Source organism: Poecilia mexicana, unplaced genomic scaffold (assembly GCF_051168715.1).
Source record: "Poecilia mexicana isolate PSO_F unplaced genomic scaffold, ASM5116871v1 scaffold_11, whole genome shotgun sequence".
In the NCBI taxonomy this organism is placed as follows: Eukaryota; Metazoa; Chordata; class Actinopteri; order Cyprinodontiformes; family Poeciliidae; genus Poecilia; species Poecilia mexicana.
The window spans coordinates 23293156-23313718 of NW_028263380.1; the positions used below are offsets into that span (position 1 = coordinate 23293156).

General features: G+C 37.8%; 2 protein-coding genes across 6 annotated transcripts in view; one reads left to right on the forward strand and one right to left on the reverse strand.

The window, feature by feature from the left end:
* The window catches only part of LOC106919931 (MTSS I-BAR domain containing 1), a 55903-nt gene extending 43637 nt beyond the window's left edge, over positions 1-12266 (forward strand). The window contains exons 8-16 of one of the 5 annotated variants that reach the window (XM_088010433.1): positions 1103-1260; positions 1483-1590; positions 2980-3077; positions 4218-4443; positions 5094-5192; positions 5427-5687; positions 6096-6263; positions 6353-6509; positions 6975-12266. In XM_088010433.1, the coding sequence (XP_087866559.1) occupies positions 1103-1260; positions 1483-1590; positions 2980-3077; positions 4218-4443; positions 5094-5192; positions 5427-5687; positions 6096-6263; positions 6353-6509; positions 6975-7618 (1919 nt within the window). In that variant the 3' untranslated portion in view covers positions 7619-12266. The remainder of the gene's footprint in view (positions 1-1102; positions 1261-1482; positions 1591-2979; positions 3078-4217; positions 4444-5093; positions 5193-5426; positions 5688-6095; positions 6264-6352; positions 6510-6974) is intronic. The other 4 variants (XM_014990592.2, XM_014990593.2, XM_014990594.2 and 1 more) reach the window with 4 other exon arrangements.
* A 432-nt stretch (positions 12267-12698) lies between these two features.
* The window catches only part of tmem65 (transmembrane protein 65), a 29272-nt gene continuing 21407 nt past the window's right edge, over positions 12699-20563 (reverse strand). The window contains exons 5-7 of the mRNA XM_014990591.2: positions 19058-19100; positions 18327-18432; positions 12699-17563 (exon numbers count right to left, since the gene is read on the reverse strand). Coding sequence (XP_014846077.2) covers positions 17453-17563; positions 18327-18432; positions 19058-19100 — 260 coding nt within the window. The 3' untranslated portion in view covers positions 12699-17452. The remainder of the gene's footprint in view (positions 17564-18326; positions 18433-19057; positions 19101-20563) is intronic.

Sequence of the window (20563 nt, forward strand, 5' to 3'; positions counted from 1 at the left end):
GAAGCTGGTCTTCTGTGGAACATTACACTCTGTCCCTTTACAAATGAATCTGGTTTGGCTGCATGCTTCACATAAAAACATATCAAGCCAGATGTTTTCCAAAAGCAGTTGAGTAATTCCACGTTTCCATTTCTTCATCAAAACTGCAGAGATTATTAGCAGTCCTCTAATAATGTGTTTTAATTGGACTCCAGCAGTTGTTTGTTTCCCAGCTCATCTGATTGGCTGTTTGAATCTGTGATGTGGTTTACTGGTTAGTGGGAGTCTCTTATTGTTGTGAAGCCGTTGGAGTGCTTGTAGTGTGAGAACAGAGGTCTGTACAGAAGTTCTGAACGGCGAAACTGGATCCCACAGCTGGATGATAAACTGGATGTGGTTTGCCTGAAGCTGTCCGCCCCCTCTTTATTTCCTTTTTTTTCTCCTACCCATTAAATCCTCATCTTAATTATGATGACATCAGTGTGATAAAATGTCCCCATGTACCACACAGAGAGTTTGATCCAGAATCCAGGTCTCCGTTTGACTGCCATTTCAGATTCTTTTTTCATATTTTTATTTTTTTTGATTCTTTTTCTGAGCAGTTTGACCCCTTTTTTATTAATTAATGTATGGCAAAGACTTTTTTTAAAATAATAATAATAATAATAATTTCATATTTTGAAACTATCTTTAAATATATGATTTTTTTAATTGCATTGTTTAAGTTTAGCTCTTGAATTTTAATGTTTCTAACTAAGCAAAGTAAATATTTACTGGGAAATTAAGCAGCTGCATGGTATTTTGTTAAACACTATTGGTTCACTGGGTTTTATTTAGGGATATCAAAGGAGAAGGGGTAAATCCTACGCACGCCAGAATTTTATTATTTTTATTTGATGAAAGAAAAGAAACTCCTCCTTCAGAATTAAATACCAATTTGTGTTGGTGTAGGATATAAATTCCTATTAAAATTCAGTTTAAAACTTGACAAAATGTAATAAAAAAAGCCGTAAGGTAATGAATATGCAAAGCACAGCAGACGACAACCTGTGTGAGCATGTCTTAGCTTTTCCTCTGCGGTATGATGCATTATAGCTGTGTCTACCTAAATCTGTGTGTTTAGGTCGCGGAGACCTTCAGCCCCAGCTGGACAGCGCCATGCAGGACGTCAGCGATAAGTACCTGCTGCTGGAGGAGACGGAGAAGCAGGCGGTGCGGAGGGCGTTGGTGGAGGAGAGAAGCCGTTTCTGCATTTTTGTCTCCATGCTGCGGCCAGTCGTGGTCAGTGATGCGTTCAAACAAATGGTTTGATGTGAAATTTTGTGAAGAAAGATTAGTGTTTCCACATCAGTCATAGTAATATATATTTTTAAGGTTTCTAAAGTCATCAGATTCTACATAATAATCATACTGAGCATTCATTTTTAAAATTACTGACTTCATTCTGCAGTTATTTAGTTGTGCAGACTTGGAGCGCTCTGATCTGATGTGCTTGCATGTCAGGATGAGGAGATGTCCATGCTGGGGGAGATCACCCACCTCCAGACTCTCACAGATGATTTGAAGATCCTGACCATGGACCCACACAAGCTGCCTGCCTCCAGTGAGCAGGTACCAGTGTTTGACACAAGATTAATCTGATTCTGCTTAGCTGTGCATGCTAATACACCATCAGTTATTTCTCAAACTTCCTGTATGAACAAAGATTAACTGTCAGAGACAAAAACCTGCTCATCATTTCATTGTAAATCAGAATTCTTGCTTATACATTTTTGTTGTTTTTCTTTCTCTTCATGAAGCTCCAACAAGCTCCTAATATTTCTTTCCTCTAATGCAGTTTTAATCTAATTCATATTTGCTCTACAGAAGTAAGAATTCCACTTTAAACTTTTAACTAAGCAACTAGGTTGAAAATAATGTAGAAAGCTGATCAGTGATTCAGAAAATATCATTAGTTGATTCTTTTTCTTTTTTTTTTTCAGTCCAACTTTCCAAATGTTTTTATTTTATCTGAGACGTTGCAGTTTAGTGGAGTTCTGGACGGAGTTCTGTGAAGTACAGATCCAACTGGAACACCACATTTTGGATAATTGTTCATTGACTGAAAAGTGGGAGTATGTGCGTCCTTTAAGGAGCCAAAACCTGTTTGACAGAGCTGGAAGCCAACTAGCAGATGGTCAGCCTCCACTTACTCTGACACAGTTTCTGCCAGCAGTGGATAAATCAGTTCAAATGATCAAATCTATGTGAAAAGCGTTTTGTTTAAGAATAATTTCCATCTTTTATAACTACTACACTTTGCAAAAAAAAAAAAATTGATTCCAGTAGAAATAATTAAACATCTATTTCTGCATAAGTGAAAGAACATTATTCCAGAGACGCAAAAGCTTAATTACCTTCATCAGATGAATCCTTAATGTTTCTTTACATTAGAAACCAGCAGTAAACCTAAACATATCATGCTGCATAATTACAAGCAAGGGATTTTCTTTAGCTATAAAGAAAATATAACACGATTCCTATTTTGCTTGTAGTTGACAACAATTTAACTCGTGTCTTTATTTCCTTCTGTCCTTTCCCTCCTTTTTTCTTTCCTTCTTTCTTTCTTTCATTATTTCTCCATTTGTTTCTTTATCCCTTCTATCATTTTCCTTTTGTTTCATTACCTGCTGTAACTTCTCAATAAACCTTGGTATTTAAACATTTTAAATTGGTGTAACACATTGGAGAGTTTACTATGGAAAAATCTGGAATATTTACATGAAACATGTTGGAACCTTGAATTTATGTTTTCTTTCTGCCATCCACAGGTTAATGCAAACTTTGCATATGTGTTGTTTATTGTCTTGTTTTATATATAAGTTTTATATATAATGCTAATGAACTTGTATATCAAGAGTATTATCTCCCATCTCCTTCTCCACAAAGAAGCGTCAGAACCAGAAAATGTCCTTAATCCTCCTTTTTTTAAAGACTGTTTTCTTTTCCCTGTTTCTGCAGGTAATTGTAGACCTGAAGGGCTCAGAGTGCACCTGGTCTTACCAAACTCCTCCCTCCTCTCCAAGCACCACCGTATCCAGGAAGTCCAGCATGTGCAGGTGTGTTTGACACCAGAGCCCTGCACTTAACATTGTTATGAAACCAGAAAACCAGGAAGGTTCAATAAGAACATCAATCAATCACTAACTGAATCCTTTGTTTCTTTATCGTTGGCTGCACTTTTTACAGCTTCAGAAGACCATTTGGACCAATTTGGGAACATTTGCTAGTTTTAGGGGGTTTTTTCTCACCTAATTGTGGATTTTATGTCTCATTTTATTATCATTTGTCATTTAATTGTTAATTTAGGACAGTGCTTTTTCTCTGCTTTTGTTTATTTTGCATTTACTCATAGGATATTTTTTAAATGCATTTAGACATCTTTTTTTATCTGCTGTATATTTTCTCCACTGTTTATGATGATTTTATGCTTCACATTTTTTAATGTCTGATCTCTGAGTATTTAAAAAAAATAAATAAATTACAGCCCTTCTGGGAGTCTTTGTTGGATTTTTCTATGGGTTAAGACTTGGGGCTTTAAGTGTTTTGGATCACTTAGCCTGTTTGGTTCAGCCAGCAGACAAATACCAAACTGTTCATTATCTGAGCAACCAAACTTGGTGAACTGAGAATCAATTCCCTACTGCCACCTTGTGGTTACTACGTTGACCTCTTTTTTTTGTTTGACTTTCTTTTTCCAGAAAATCCCAATTTTCTGAGTTTTTCAGTAGGTTTTGTGAACATTTTATAAAATCTGCTCTTGTCCTTATGCTTCTGAGGATAAACCTGTGTTTTGGTCTCGGTGCAAACTTATCTCTGTGGTTTTGGTGTCAATCCAGATATAATAATCTTAGAAAACCGATTGCGGTCTGGCTTGACTCACTGTGAAAAAGTGATGATCCAAACTTGGATGCAACCGTTGCTGCTTTTAAGTTCTTAAACTTTAAGAATCTCTAAATGAATCATAAATTGTTCCATCTATATGCACAGCATCGAGGTTTTCTTTTATGTTCCAATACATGATTGCCTTTTTGATTTTCATTCTTTACAAATTTAGCATTAGCATAGTAGGACTTTGAATGAATAAAGGCAATATGTCGTCTTCACAAAAATCCCAAGCAAACAAGAGTTTTCCCCAAACACACTTTCCCTTTTAATGAAGTTGGGCCATCTAACATTCCTTCTCTTTCGTCACACAGCAGCCTGAACAGCGTGAACAGCAGCGACTCTCGCTCCAGCGGCTCACACTGCCACTCCCCCACCTCCCACTTTCGTTACCGTGCCTCCTCCTCCTCATCTTCCTCGGTGCTGCCCCAGCAGACGCCGGCTCGTCTCTCTTCGGTCTCCTCCCATGACTCTGGCTTCATTTCCCAGGACGCCTACCAGTCCAAATCCCCTTCACCAATGCCTCCAGACAACTTGCAGGTAACGGTTGCTGGTTGGTTCCTAACACACCTGAACACCTCTGTCTGGAGGATTTCTAAGCATCTCTTTATTAAAGATGTGCTCCTCTGATCCTCTGCTCAATGTTTTAGTTTAACCTCAACTAACAAGTCTTAGTTTGACCTCAGTCTGACTTTTTTCATATTTTTGTGAACTGAGGTAATACAAAAGTCATCTGATGCAGGAAAGATGCTGCCGTTTTGCATACCGGGTTGCATACAGCAATAACTTTTGCATTTCCAGTAACATGTACAGCATGCAATTAAAATCTAGATGTTTCAGCTTTGTGTTATTGTTTGTAAATTCATGGCTTCATGTCTCTGTCACCTCATGACATCTTGGTTTGGTTAAATATGACAAACAGCATTTTAATGTTCAGTGGGGAAAAAAAAGCTAAACATTTCTGATTCATGGTTGACCTTCATCTTCTTTTACATAAAATTTCTGTGTCGGCTTTTTTACAAGCCTGTCTTGACTCCTCGGCTCTATCATTGGATTTCATTAAGATTTGCTGCTTTTATTTTGTTTCACTTTGTTGTTTTTTTTTTTTTCCTATTATTTGTTTCTGCGTCTCTTGTCTTTATCTTGCAGACAGTTTGTTTTGTTTTTCGGTGTGCTTTGCTGTCCTGCAGTTGTGTGTCTCTGCTTTGTTCACTCAGTCTGTCAATGAGGAGTCCTCCTCTTCCTCTTCCTCTCCCTCACATCCTGAGCCCAGCTCCGGGCAACAACAGGTGAACGAATACATGTGGAAACACATGCTGGTAATACGGTTATGCCTATTCTGTTATCAATGAGCACCGACTTAGAGAACAAAAACCAAAAAAAACTACCCTACTGAGGTTGACCCACACTCGGAACCCCTTCACAAAATAGTATTTTCCCATCTTCGCCACGTTTTCATACCAAACCACCATCATTAATTTTGCACTTGTGTTTCTGCCTCTCCTTCACCCGCTCACCTTCAGTTGCCAAATGGCTTTGATCATCACGCTGCCCTCTGTCTTCACGGAGTGGTCCTGCAGGGCCTGGACACCCACCTCCACCCTTCATACGTCACCTATTCCTCTTCCTCCACCACCACCTCCCCCATCTCCTCGCCCTCCTATCAGTGTGTTTCACCTACCTGGGCGTGGTCTCGCTCAGGTTTCAGCCAAACGGGAGAGCTCTCGCCTCCCGGCCCGTCAGGGATTGGAGTGATCCCATCATCCAGAGTCCCGTCCTGGAAGGTTTGATCCGCATTCCTCCATGATTTCCGCCCATTTTCCCTTCAGTTTTTCCTTATTTCATCTCTGCTCTTTTCTTTCATAGTGGAGGCATCCAAGATGCACAAATTGGAAACAGAAATCAGATTGTTTTCCTCTGCTGGTTAGATAGTTTAATGCTGCCAAGCAAAGCTTCACACTCAAAACAAAAGACTATTAAATCTGCAGAATGTAACTAAGAAAGTAGAGGAGTTATTTTTTTTCACAGATGTCTTATACTGTCTTGACATAATGATAATTTTGACAAAACTATATTTTTCATAAAAGTTGCATGGTGCAGCTTTAACTTCACCCATTAACACAGATTTTCATTCCCACATCTTTGCTACAAATGGAATTACAATAAGATGTTGAACTTTTCTTCTTGTACAGGACTGGGCCAAACCAGGTCCATACGACCAGCCGATGGTTAACACTCTGAGGCGGAGTAAAGACAGGAGAGATACTACAGATCCCAGCAGCCACCAGGGCTCTGATGTCACCACTCCAGTTGAGGACCAACAGGGGATTAAAGGAAACCACACTGTGATGTCTTCAAAAGTCTGTTTAAGGAGAAAAAAAACATTCAGAGACAGAATTTAAAAGCCAAAGATGCAAACCTTGACAATGATCTCTTGCCTCCACTCCAGGGGGAGAAGGAGGCCCACGAGGAGCTGGCCAGAGCGCTGGCCCGAGGCCTCCAGCTGGACATCCACGGCTCCAGCAGGGACTCGCTGCAAGGCTCCAGTGGCTACAGCAGCCAGACCAACACACCCTGCTGCTCAGAGGACACCATCCCCTCACAAGGTGCATGCACACACCTTGTTACTACTACTACTGTTACTACTGCTACTGACACAATACTACAGTAACATATGGAATAATTTTACCCTTGTAAAATTCCATAAAACAGGATGTTTTTCAAACAGACAGGAGCTTATTTATAGTCATTAATTTTTTAATATAGATGAAAAACTACTAGTTTCACTGGCAAATTATTTCACTTATAAAAATGTCTCGTCATAAGTTAACATACTGGTGGAGCTAGTACTGTTTCATTAATATTAAATAATCATTGACTTAAAACAAGCTCCTACATCTTGCTTAACAGTTATTTCAAATATGCCAAGATGTATGTGCTAGAAACTAGACAAATACATGGTTAGATTTTGTGTTTTTACAGTATTATAGACAAGATTTTGATTGAGAAAAGCTTTAGCTAAGCATTTATCCTGGATAAACTTACCTTGACAGTTTCTTTGCTCTCCACAGTGTCAGACTGCGACTGCTACTCTGTCGGTACTGATCAGGAGGGCGAGCATCAGTCAGACTTCGATAAGTCCTCAACCATCCCAAGGAACAGTGACATCAGTCAGTCCTACCGCCGCATGTTTCAGTCCAAGCGCCCTGCTTCCACTGCCGGTCTGCCTTCTAATCACTCAGCCATCATTACCCCTGGGGTGGCTACGATTCGACGGACTCCATCATCCAAACCCAACTTACGTCGACCCTCTGGGGGCCTGAACTTGGGTCCAATCCCTATCAAGCCCCCTATGATCCCAGTGAAAACCCCTACTGTGCCTGAACATCCTGGTTTCCCAAGCAGAGCAGAAGATGGTAATACACCACGGACCCCGTTAAGCCCCCCAACCACCCCTTTGTCACCTAGCAGCAACGGGCCACTGTCACCAAAGTCCGTCGCCTGGGGAACCCAGCAGCCGGACGAAGGATCGGATCCTCCTACCCCACCGCCTCAGCCGGGCAGTCGGCTGACAGAATGGGAACGCCGGCCTCTCCCTGAACTCCTGGAGGAGACGGAGTACTGCGAGATGGAGGACTTTCTGGTGACTATCCGGCGAGGCGTTAAACTCAAGAAGACAATGTCCAATGACCGATCGGCTCCCATTATTCACTGAAACCACCAGGGTCAACTGGACTACACATTCTGTCACTTTCACAATATTGTCTTGAAAGGACAGAAAATGGCTGTAGTGAGCAAGAGTTACAACCTGAAATTGTGCCAAAATAGTTGGAAGTTGCCCTGAGACTGATCGAGGATCAGTTTGAGTGTAAGGAAATAATTGAAACAAGAAACTTTGACCACTGGCACCTTGGACGAGTCTGCTTTGCTGCACATGGTTTCACAAAGAGGACGATCAGTTAAAAAACAAAGGAAAGTTGGTCTTATTCCATTTTACAAACAAGCATACATACTGAGAACTCAATACTGGTTCTAAATTAGGGAACGTTTGGTCAGAATCAAGCAGGCGGTGTAGAAGGACCATTTTAGGAGTCTTAGTTGCATTTGACCAGTGAAATATCCTGTAGGGGATTACTACAATGGTCACTGATCTGAGATTTTTGCCTCAGGGCAACTTCAAGATGTAAAAGAAGGAAAATGATTTACTTGTGGATTTTGAGAGAGTTGGATAAAGTCTTTCTGGTAGAGAAGGCTTAAATGAAACGGAAAGAGAAGAAGATGAAATAGAAAGATTCAGAGCAACTGAGCAATTTCAAAAAATTGACAGATTATGTGTGTGTAAATATTCAATTTTTTTTGTTCTATGCTCATTTCACATCCTCATAGTCACCTTGTTTCAACTTAATGTGCCAAAACACCCCAAAATAGTTTCCATGTACCTGAAATGATCCCAGTTTTGTGTAACCGGTTTTCTGTTTTGTTTTTGTAGGGGAGCACATAGAGTGTAATCCTTCACTACAAATGGTTTAATGCTACAGTTAAACAGTAGACTGCCCTGCATGATGTTACAGTTTAAGTCATTTTTAGATTTTAAAGTGAAATAATTCCCAGCATTGATTGCAGTTCGGTAGGCTAAATCTGCTTTACTGTGCAAACCCATCCATTAAGAAAAAAATCTTTAGGTACTGTTAAATATTTATTTTTTGTAATCTAGGTTTGACTTTTGTTTTAAAGATTTGTTTTCTGTAAAGCACTTTGAATAATTCAGACAAATTAAAAAACTGCAACAGTTAGCAATGAATTACTGCAAACTGTAAACCTATATGTGCCAACGTTACTGTATGTGTTAGCATACATAGCACTACTAGAGGCTGTTACTGCCTTTCTCTGGTAATTGGAGTAAATTGTATTGGTCTGTTGTGGTGAAGCCTTTGTGCTGATATTAGCTGGCACTGGTGTAAGCAGTAGTGGAAAATATTTTAGTAAAAAACATTATTTAGTCAGACTTTAAAGTTGAGTAGCGTGCTACAGTAAACAGTATTAATGCAAATCATAGAAATATGTGAGGATTTGAAATAGAGATTTTCTGGGGACAATCATCAAAAATTTAAATTGCATTAAAATGTTTTTAGTTCAGTTTTAAACTTGGTGAAAATGTGCTGGAAGCCTTTCAAAGAACGAAATGGTAGATTGGAAGATCAAACAAATTCTTTTTTTTGATTTGCAATCATTTTGTGGCTGGAAAAAACTTGCATTAAGAAATTGTAATTTACAAAATTACCACTGTCCTAATTATCGGAAACACTAAAAATTCTTTTGAAATTGGATATTATAGACGTTTTTTTTTATTTATACTGTTTTATGTTGATCAATGTTAGGGAATTTTAATTATTAATCCAAGACTTCCTGGTTCTGTTGGGTATAAACAGGACATAACAGAGGCCCATTCCCCCAGCCAGAGGAAATGCCATTTAGGTAAGGCAGATGTATGTTGACTTAGAGTCAGAAAGAAAGTCTCATAAAAATAGATACTTGCCTAACTTTGCCCATACCTACTGTCAGAGCAATAAAGAAAATGTTGAAAATAACTAGAACTGTGACAAATCTAACTTGCCAACATACACGGTGAGGAGGGTAAGAATGAAAAGTTAGAGAAATGTATAAAAAAAGTGTCACCTTTGGTCCTCCAGTGCCTGGTGTCGACTGAGCGACGTGGCACGAGTCTGTGTGTTGCAGTATGCAATAGTTCTCCATTGTCTGGTCTCACTCTAGCCAGTTAATGTCTGGTTTGGACCTGCCAAGTTGTGGGTCTCCATTGGCGGTGTGTTACTCATTATGTGGACATGAACATGGACAGGAACATGGGTGGGCCATGAGATAAAAGCGTAGTCCACACATGTACCCTTGGACGGCCAGTTTCACTAAAATCTCTTGATATATTTATTGATTGCGGGTTGTTCGGTCCACTTGACTCTACATGCTCTCTTCCACCACAATTGATAAAAAAGTTTGGACCTCAATGTTTGACCATGGAATTATGGTTTCCCATGTTAATTGAAAATGGTGGTTGAGATATTATTCCACAAGTTTACAAAGTCCGGCCTTCAATTGTCCATTGACATAAATCAATCAAGTTGCTTGAATGTCAGGCGACCAAGTGCAGTCTGCTACAAATCAAATGGCGTGTACACATTATCTGGCTATGTCTGGCTTTTACCACCCCTGAGGAGGTTCCAGAAGACAGAAAAGAACTGTGCAGGATCTGCAAATGGAGATGAATTTGGCTGAGTAGGACTGGGAAAGGACCAGTTGAAGCCACGCCCGTGGAGAAGAGGCATATTTTATGGCCCATCGTATTCAGGAGACCGTTTCCAGTGTCACCAGGCAGGTGCTTAATGTGGCGTCATACTGGTGAGACGACAAATGTGACACATTTGTATGCCTCATGCTTGTCCTAGTCAATGGACTGTGTTATCAAAAGTACCTCTGCCCTAACTGTACCGTACCATTGAATGGTGCAGTACGGGTCGGTTGCATGGGTCACTGTTACAAAAGACACAGACAAAATAGCATCTCCATACCTTCCTTGTATGTTTTTACCAGAGGTGCCATGCTTTGGGAGGAACTGCAGTGGATTTATTGGGTTTCTAATTCCCTCAACTCTTAAATTTCCACCATTGAGACACAACGGTTAAATTGTCCAGTCTTAAAATCTCATTTTGAAAGTAGAGATTCAGTCTCACCCAATTTTTCCTTCTAACTGTAAGTTTATCTGCTAGATGTTTAATAATCAAAAAGGTTTATATGTTGGCATTAGTGAGTAAACAACACAAAAACCTCCTTGTGCTGCCAGAAACTGCTATAATGTGGCATCTTCACACATTTAAATTATTTATTCTTTTAAATATATATACTGTATATGCATTTACATTTCTAAATTACCAGCTGTACTTTTACAGTATATGAAACCTATAAAGATAGTTGATATGCATGATAATTCATGCCTTTTTTGGTTCATAATTTTCCACTAGAACTCCTCCCCTTAGTTAGCATCACTCTGAAGGACCCCATTTACTCTTCCACCCTGTAATGTTCCACATGAATCATAAATGTGTCATATTTCTTGTGACTGCTGTGTGTGAGAACTCAAGCCTGTCCTGTTTCCCACTCCAGGTTTACAAAAACAGTTGTGTAGCTGATGCGATACCAAGCGTATGAAGCTGAATGTTTGAGCCTGTGACCAACCAACCACTGAGGATTAGACGAGTATCGGGAGTTACATCCAGTTGTAGCGTTAAAATATTCTGCTTGACTATCTGCACCGTTCCTCAGTGTGTTCAGTCAGAAATGTTATTTAAAGTTTAACTCGAGTTGGATCTACAACCAGTTTTGTCCTGTGCTCGGCGTGTTTACATGCCATTTCTGTCGGTGTCTCCTTAAAACCCTTTAACGTTTGGCCTTTGACACAAGCTGCCAAATTTTTTTACAGTGTATGCTGAATAATCATTTGAATTTAGGTTTTGTATGCTTTTCTTACTTCAGGTGCTCCTCTGTGAAGCTTTGCAATCACTCCATTGATAAATTGTTCCAGCTATTTATTTTCAACTGATTAGGGTTTGTTTTGTTTTTTTTGAGAGACTGTAAAGTTATCGTTTTACCCCAGTAAAACTTTTTTTAGATTTATTATAGACTTATTGTGGGCTACCTGCTGTACATTCTGGCATTTGTATAAATGTTCTAATTGTGCAAAATTAGAACATTTCAGTTGATCTGACTAAAACCTTTGGACAGCAAGACAAGCATGCTGTCTTGGGAACATTGGTTTTGGTGTTTGGAGGTGGGTTATGTCTGGGGAGATGGATGCTAAGAAAATATTTGATAAAAATCTTAGAATTCTTGTTTAATATTTTGTTTTATTCTTTTTGGTTTACTTTTCATTTTTCTACTATTATTTTAAGATTTAAGCACTAAGTGATAGTAAAAAATTGACATCAAGAACAAATTCCTAACAAAACAGATGTTGCCATTAAATCAGGAAAGTAAACATTCTGTTAAGACTTGCTAACACAAGTTTAAAAAATGTTCTGGGATATAAATACTAAGCTCCTGGCCTAATTGTCAAACCCACCTCCAAACAAGTTAAACTAAAATTACTTCAAATTTGTCCACAATCATATCCTTACTAATGCTAATAATGTTGTATGAGACATGCTTGTTTTTTTCTCCCTTTGGTAAGTTTTTGAATTTTTGATTTTCTTATTCGTTATTTCATTCAGTTGTCACACGAATGTAAATTTTTCTACCGTTAACTCAGATGAATAAATTCCCCACGGGCTTTTAACACAATAAAGAGTAAAGCTGGATGTGTTGCGATGCGTGTTTCTTCTTTCAATTGAGTTAATTCAACAGACAGATTTAAGAGGGCTTTAATTTAGCAAATCAAAACATTTGTTTCACTATTTTAATGCAGGAAGTTAAAGTCATGTAGTCCTGTGCTCCTATATTAGGATAAAAAAACCCAAATATATTTCAGATAATATTTTGTCATTTTGTATTACAGCTAGTGAATAACCCAAAATGTAATTGTACAACATTTTTATAATAAAGCAATGGTTGATTTGCTTTAACTGTAAAGTGCAAAACACTGAACTAGCTTTTGTTGGAGAAGTTGTCTCAAGAATTCTCTACTTTACCTGTTCATTCATTTCTAGATGCATGGAAAAAATGTTTTATGCAGAGTATCTTGAAACAACCAGTTACAAAACCTATAGAATATAAATCAGAGATCTGACAAGTTAAAATTTATGTATTTATTTTGCCAAGCAAATAGAAAACTTAAAACATTTCTAAATGAGTAAAAGTAGCTTATGTTTTATATTTACTTTGACTAACACTTTTACCTCTGAATGGAAGTTTTTCTCAGCAGCTGTCTCTGCCTTGCTACAGGGCAAGCAGCATAAATGGAGAAGAGATTTAGGTACAGCGACACCTGCAGTCTACCGAGTAAACATTCTCATTTATTATATTACTTTGTTGCACACAATTCTGCAAAATCACTGTATGTGTAGACAGTACAGCTTCTATAGTACAAACATGTTTTGCGTGGCAGCTGCTGTTTCAGACTGACCACAAGATGGCAGCACAACATTGCATTCCTTTGACAAAAGAATACTCATAATTCAAACATTTTTTTTATTTAAATCAAGCAAATATTGTAGTTATATTAATTCTTAAAAAAACAAGCATAATGTAAACTTGATGCAAAGGGAAACAAATCAGGTTGCTCATGCTGACAAACGGCACACCACTTATTTTAGTCCCAACTTCTAACAATGTAATACATAACCTGAACAAACGATAAATTGTTCATAATCCTTCACAACAAATCTTCCTCTGAACAAGGCAGGCAGGAAACAAAGTAATTTCCCTCCTTGTTTTAACTCCTGCAGCTGCATTCATGCTCAGTAAGTTCAGATCAGTTTCTTTTAGCTCTGAAGTCTTTACTTTAGTCACATAATTTGTGCTCATCACTCTAATAATACATAATATGTTCAATAAAGTAGATAAAATTACAAATAACATATTTGAGTTTTGGTAAGATTCTACTTTTGTTGGATAAGATAAAATATACATTAAATGTTAGCTGAGCCTAACAGAACAGATAAACATTGAGGAATGTGTGATCCAGTGGATCAATTTAAGATGCCTCTCAGCTCCTCACAAAACAGTCGGGCAGATTTTTAAATGTCTCTGTGAACTAGATATGCTCTGAATCCTAAGGCTCATATCATTGATTTTCTAATTACAATCCAAAGTTTTAATCAATTCAGATTCTCTCCAGGTCAGAACAGAATCAATCATTGTAAATCTGGAACAATAACTTAAGCTGGAGCTATTGTTCTTTGTTGCATGCCTGCATCACCAGAAAAAAGAAGGAAAAAACATCTGCAGAAATTAAAGAGTTCACACCAACTATTTCACAATCAACTACATTAGTTTAAGAATTTTCTCCACTTACGTCTCCTACATGTGATTTTTCTTTCAGGTGCATTTCAATAAATCAGAACATCAAAAAGGTTTATGAGCTATTAAAGCTATGATTAGTTTGGCTCTCACCTGATGAAACCTCCAAATTTGTTTCTCAGACAAATTAAATTAATTGTTTGTTTTTTTTTTAATGAGTTTTTAAAACAGAAATGTTACATTCTTGACACAATCACAGGGAAGATTCAGTTGACACCTGTCCAATCGAGTATTCAATATTTTTTTTTTCCACAAGTAGGATAGGTCACAGGAGGTCATTGCTAAAGAAGCTGGCTATTCAAAACTCTAGACAACCTCTAGAGTTCTCAATGTGAAATTTGATGGAAGGAAAAACAGACACCAAATCTATCAACAAAAATCACATCAAAAAGCTACCACTAAAGAAACCTTGGCTTCCTTAACACCTCAGTAGTGCATCAATCATTTCCTTTAATCCAACAAGTTATATTATTGCAGTAATTTATGCAGAATGGTCTTTGACCAAGTATTAAGATGATATACAATTCAGCATATAGGTATGCTTTTCAAAAGGCTGGGATTACTGCACTAAAAATCCTTACTTATCCTTAATCATATTGTCCTTATGCAATGCTGAAACTTAATTAACTTTGGGGTTTCATTAACTGTAAGATAAAATCATAGAAAAAAAAAAAAAAAAAACAAGAACCGATGGAATTACTGAAATAAATGGACTCTTCAATGATATTCTAATTAACTGAAATACACCTGCATATGTAGTTTGAAATCCAGGCGTTATTCCTAACATATTAAACATATAAAAAGCCTGAACATAAAAAACAAAGAGAACGAAAAACATTTTTACAGTTTTGACTATTAGCACCTTGAAGTTCTGCTGATGTGTTGTTGTACAAGACATCAAGAAAACTGACAGAAACAAAAGGGGTGATGCAAAAATGTCTGCGCCGTTTTCTTTTTTTTTTTTTTCATTGCATAAATGTTTTCGGAAATAAAAATCTCAACCATCTGGAGCTTCCTCAGTAATCACTTCCAAAGAACTAAAATACATAGATGGTGGGACTCAAGTTGAGCGCATGTAGGAGAGAAAGGAGCCGAACACAAAAGAAAACAAGCTGATACAGAACAACCTTAAAAACAAGAAAAAAAAAATCAGTTTCTAATTAGTGTGTCCTACCACTCAATGTTTCCTAATATGAAGCCATAGAAAACCTCCAAGGATCTTATCAAACTGAGAAGTAAAACATACCTGACATAAATAAGAACACGCAGCTACATCAGCTCTTCATGCAGAAACGACAACATTACTCCTCGAGGTAGCAGACAACATTATATCCGTTTCATCTTTTTTATTTTGTCAAAGGTTCGAGTTGCACAAGACTTTACATATTCATCTGCAGTGACTATTAGAGTTTGCCACTGACGTAATGATTATCATCTTTACAAATAAATAGTGTTTGAGATGAAGTTTTCCAAAAATATAAAGTGTCTATTCATGACAAAAATAAATGTTGTAAATGTGCCTTTATATTTAGTTATTTGGAGTGGAAAAAAGGTCATAATAGTTGAGCTGACAAATAAAATGCTAAATATGAAAATGGGTTAATCTGTTGCTTTCAGTCGGCACCTACTGACAATGAGAACTGACCGGTTTCAGTCCATGCGACATCTAGCTGTGGATCCTCCCTTTGTGGGGAATAATTGGAAAAAGGAAGACTCAGTTCTAGGTGAGTGCTTCTACTCAGGCGGCTTTCACAGAAGGCTTTTGTGCTTTTCGAGCGACAAACACTTGATTAATAATAATTTTTTTTTAAAAGTTAAACTTAAAGAGAAAGGCTTAATCAAGAAAAGCAAGAGAATATTCCCTGCTTGGATTCTTTTATTTCTTATAAGTATAAAATCAGATCATCTCACTGCGTAACATCAATGTCATACTGGGAACTGGAAAGGAGAAATAAATCGCATGCACTCTCCTTATTATTGGGGATGCATACATTCAGCAGACATGCGCTGGTTATTATGATTATTTATGAATTGTTTAAAAAAAAAGTTACATTTTCAAATCTATCTCTAAATCCTAAAGTCATGATAAAGAGATGCCAAACGCATAGAAAGAATGACCAGTTTTTCCCGTTTGTATGACGCAAAAGTAAAGTTACAAAACACTGCCCCTCCTCCACTTGTTGCTTCTCACTAGTTACCTGACTGAAGAAACCCTGAAATCTGCTTGGAAGAATGTCCAGTCATGAAAACGACAACAAAGGTCTCAACCCAAAACTAAATCAGTCCTACATCTGATGTAATAAGACCGCTGTAAAACTCCAAGTAGCATGACTGGTAAGCAGCTGACTGCAGGCTAGTGAGCTCGAATAATGAATCAGCTAAAATCAGCTTGTTCTTAGAGTCACTCAATAGAAAGTGGAATAACAAAACGGTAAACCTTTCTGCACAACATTGTAACACGACTATATATCTGTCATTTCCTTATACTCATGCGCCAAAATCAAAATACCAATAAGAATAACAAATATAACTTTAATATAATCATATCTGAAATAGAAATAGTTGCAGCTTTACTGATTTAACTAAAAGTACTTAAATCATATATATAGTTTGTATTAATTGTACCTATATTTTACTCAATCTCTAACATACACCATAACTTAAAGTGAAGGCACCAGATGGATTAGTGTTAACAAGCTTCTCATTCATTGACTTTTCTGGTTGCTTTTGTCAAGAATGTCAAGTTCTTGCAGAAAGTTGAGCCACTTTCTGCAAGTCAGGGTTATGCAGAAAAAAGGCTAACCACACCAGACAACCTCTAGAGTTGTTCAGCAACTAAACCAGTTATCAAAAACCGAACTAGAAAATCCATTTAGTTCCACCTTGTTCCTTTTTTTTTTTTTTTTTTAATGAATTGAAAAGGATGTTATGGTTCTCCTTTACAGAAATCAGCTGAATCAAGTTCTGTAACTGATCTGATGAAAATAAAAACTGCAATCTAGTCTCCTAACAGTCATCATGACATCATTAGCTTTTATCTGATTCGTTTTAAAATGAAAACAATCAAATGAAGACAGGAATTTTCAGAGTCGTTAAAGAAGGTACACTGTGATCAAACAACTAGGATTGAATCATTTCCATGATAAACATGTTGCTTTAAAATAAGATGTTTTAAGGTAACAGACTCTGGGGAGTGAGGGAACTAAAAATTGCTTTAGTGTTTCTTTGAATGCCAACAATCCATCTTGAAGGAGCTGATAGAAAAATCAATGAGGAGCAGGATCTCATGATGCAGACCGATTTTTCCTGAGCATAAATAAATGCGATCCAAACTAAATCAATAAATGGCAAGAATCAAAAAGAATTATTCCATAATACTGCTGTGTTTGTATTCAATAGGAGCCAGATTGTGAAAGCCACCTGAGTCGCCTGACAGGGAATCTATTGTTAAATACTCCTTTGTAATGTGGACATGAAGCAGAATCCAGTTAGAGATGTGGTGGATTATTAGGAGTGTGATGCTGCGTCACTGTGCTTCTGCCCCGTTCTTCTTCTCCTCCTCCTCATCGTCATCGCTCAGGAAAAGCAGCGGGAACATTCCCAAAATACAGCCGATGGTGATGCCGATGGCTTTCCCCTGCAGGGAGCAGAGAAGGAGTTCATTTTAGACATAATGACGAAACCACAGTCTTTCATATGCTGGGTGAGAGTTGATATTTTAAACATGTTTCACGATTACAATACTACTGTTATAATATAGTTATACAGCAGGGTGACTCGGGTGAAATGTATTATTCATAGCATGGTAGTGGTGGTGCATCAGTTGGAGGTTGCTGTTCTTATTTGGGTGCACTAAATAGGATGCTATGCTGCTTTTTATTTTTTATTTGTTCCCACAAAAATCCAGCCAGTTGATTTTGCTGAGTGTTGGTTGTGTCGTTCTTCTGCCTCTGGAGGCTTTTTAGGTAAAGGTTTCCCATTTCCTTTCTTTCAGCATCTTGTTTTGGCTACTCCTCCTATACGTCTTATATTCCAAGGATACGATCTTACACTGACAGGTGATTTAACCGCATATCTTTGTTTTTTTCCTTTTTTTTTTCAGTGAGCGGTCTAGCATCATCAGACAGAAAAAATGTTCAAAACTAATTCAACTTGAGTATGAAAATTATTACTATCATAATCTACAGTCCAGAAAAGCCTTTAAGTGTAACAAATATTGGACATAAACTTATCTTTTTTTTACATTTTATTCCTTCCAAGAATATAAAAAATGAGCTTTCTAGTTGCTGAGAGGTTCATGCAAACTGTGTACATCTGGTTTGACTTAAGACATTTCCCCAGATCCTTTCTGCTGAGAGACGGCAAAGCAATGAAAATGTGAAGATTTTGAGTCATCTCACCATGTGAGAGCTGAGCCTGGTCTGCCACATATCCGCCTGCTTGGGTGTCAGATCGGGAACCTGCATCCCCAGTCTGGAAGCCAGAGCCTCCACATAACCTGCCAGACTGCAAACATACATGTTACATGTGCTTTTATGAGGTCAAGCACTTTGAAATGCCTTGTGGCTGAAAGGTGCTGTACAAATAAAATTTGATTCATTGACTGACTGATACATATCAATTATAACAGGTAATAATCATTTCCAACAAAATCACATTTCTGACAGCCCAGAAAAAAAACAAACAAACATAAAACGAACGTGGAATTATTTATAAGTTACACAAAATATTGAAGGAGGAAATGAACATATTACTTTTGAGTTTACGGCTCCTGTCTAGAGAGTAAGACAACTGAGCCTCTAAATATTAAGCCTAATGGAAAAACAAGTTTTGTGAATAAGATTGTAATTTGAAGGAAATAATTGCTCTTAGGAATGTAACAAGACAAACAACTCTAATGAGCAATTATCCATGAATGAAAACCTAGAATCATATTTAGTTTGGAAGAACTACTCGACTTTTTAATCTAATAAAAGCTATTAGCACGCCACAAAAGGAGAAACATAACACAGCTCAATAATTTAGAGCCGCTATAAACTTTCACTGCTGCAACCTGCACTAAACTTCATGAAATGTGACATCTGTTTCTAAAGTAACAAGAGTGTTTGGAGGATGCTGGAATGCTGCTTACCCAAGACCTGCCAGATCTGAAACCAGGTTCCCCAGAGCAGCGGCTGCACAAAGAAAGAGAAACGCTTTGATTGCTGCTGATTTCTAAGGGAGATAAAGAAACAACTCAGGGAAAAGAAAAAAAAAACATTCAACTTCATGTGGGATTATGCAATATTTCTGCACTAACCTACTGAATAATTAATGACACTGTCTAGATCACTTTATTAAAAAAAACATTAGAAGTGAGGAATATTTCAGATTTAGTACAGGAGAGAATCAACATCAAGTGTCAACCTCTCAAATAACTCAGATTTTTCTGATGCAAGAAGGAGCAGAAGTTTAATAAAGTCAGAAACCCTGATAGTAATCAGCTTTCTAGTACATAGGTTGTGTCCAAGATAATTTTGGATCTGTTAGCGGTTAACTTAAGAGAAACTCTGCTTAGTTGAATCATTATTTTTCCCCATTATCTAACAGCAGGCTAACAGATTGCAGTCACTCTAAGCCTGAAAACTCCAAAGCAGCTCCTGAGATAAGCTGGAGGAAATAAGTCTCACCTCCCCTGCTGCACCTGAAGCCCTCACCTGGATCAACAGCCACACAGACACGGTGAACAGCTGATTAAAATCTTACCGGGGAAATTAGCCTAATCCGGAGTCTTTATCCATGTTCAGAGAACCGCTTTACAGGATAAACTGAATATATCCTGCATTTTTTTGTGCTATACTGGCCATAAACAGCTTGGAATATCTAAACGAACAGAAAAAATAATCTAAATCACGGTAGTAAAATGAAAGCTTAAAGTGATTTAGGGTGAGAAAGGTGAGTTTTATAGATTAAGTAGCACTTTTGGAAAGTCACTTTGCTTCCTCCTGTGTTTCTGAGGTTTAACTGTCAGCTTTCAAACATTTCTCCTCAATGTACATCAACAAAACACGGCAGCTATGAATAATAAACATGTTGCATTTTCACAATGTGGATGAGAATATGGCTGAGTTTACATTTGCTTATCAAAACTGCCAGGGTGAGAAGTATATTTGGTTTGTCTTCAATACATTTCTGGAGGCATTGAAGTCCACAATGATTCCAAGTTAAAGGCAGTGGCATCCCTGCAGGATTTAAATGTCCAGATGGACGACTTCAATGTGAATTCCCTTCAAAGAGAAAACTTCCTGATGGTGATGAGGTGAGACGGCAATCCTGTCTCGCCTCGTTTCGCCGGCGTTACGGCCACAGTGGAGAAACGGTCGCTGACATACACCTGGAACCGTCTCTTTCCAGATTAAATAAGAAAGCTGATCGCTCGACCGGCTGGGAGATGACAAAACAAATATAAAAGCAGGTTCTGCATGGATGGAGGCAACGTAGACGAGCATTTGATCTGAAGCCCGTCTTCAGGCTCTGATTTGCACTTTGCAGAGGTATTAGGAGCCAAGTAACCATGGAAACGGGGTAATCTAGCAGTGGAGAGAGGGAGAAGGCTAGCTCCAGTGCCTTTATGGTTTTCACAGCATAATAAAGACCC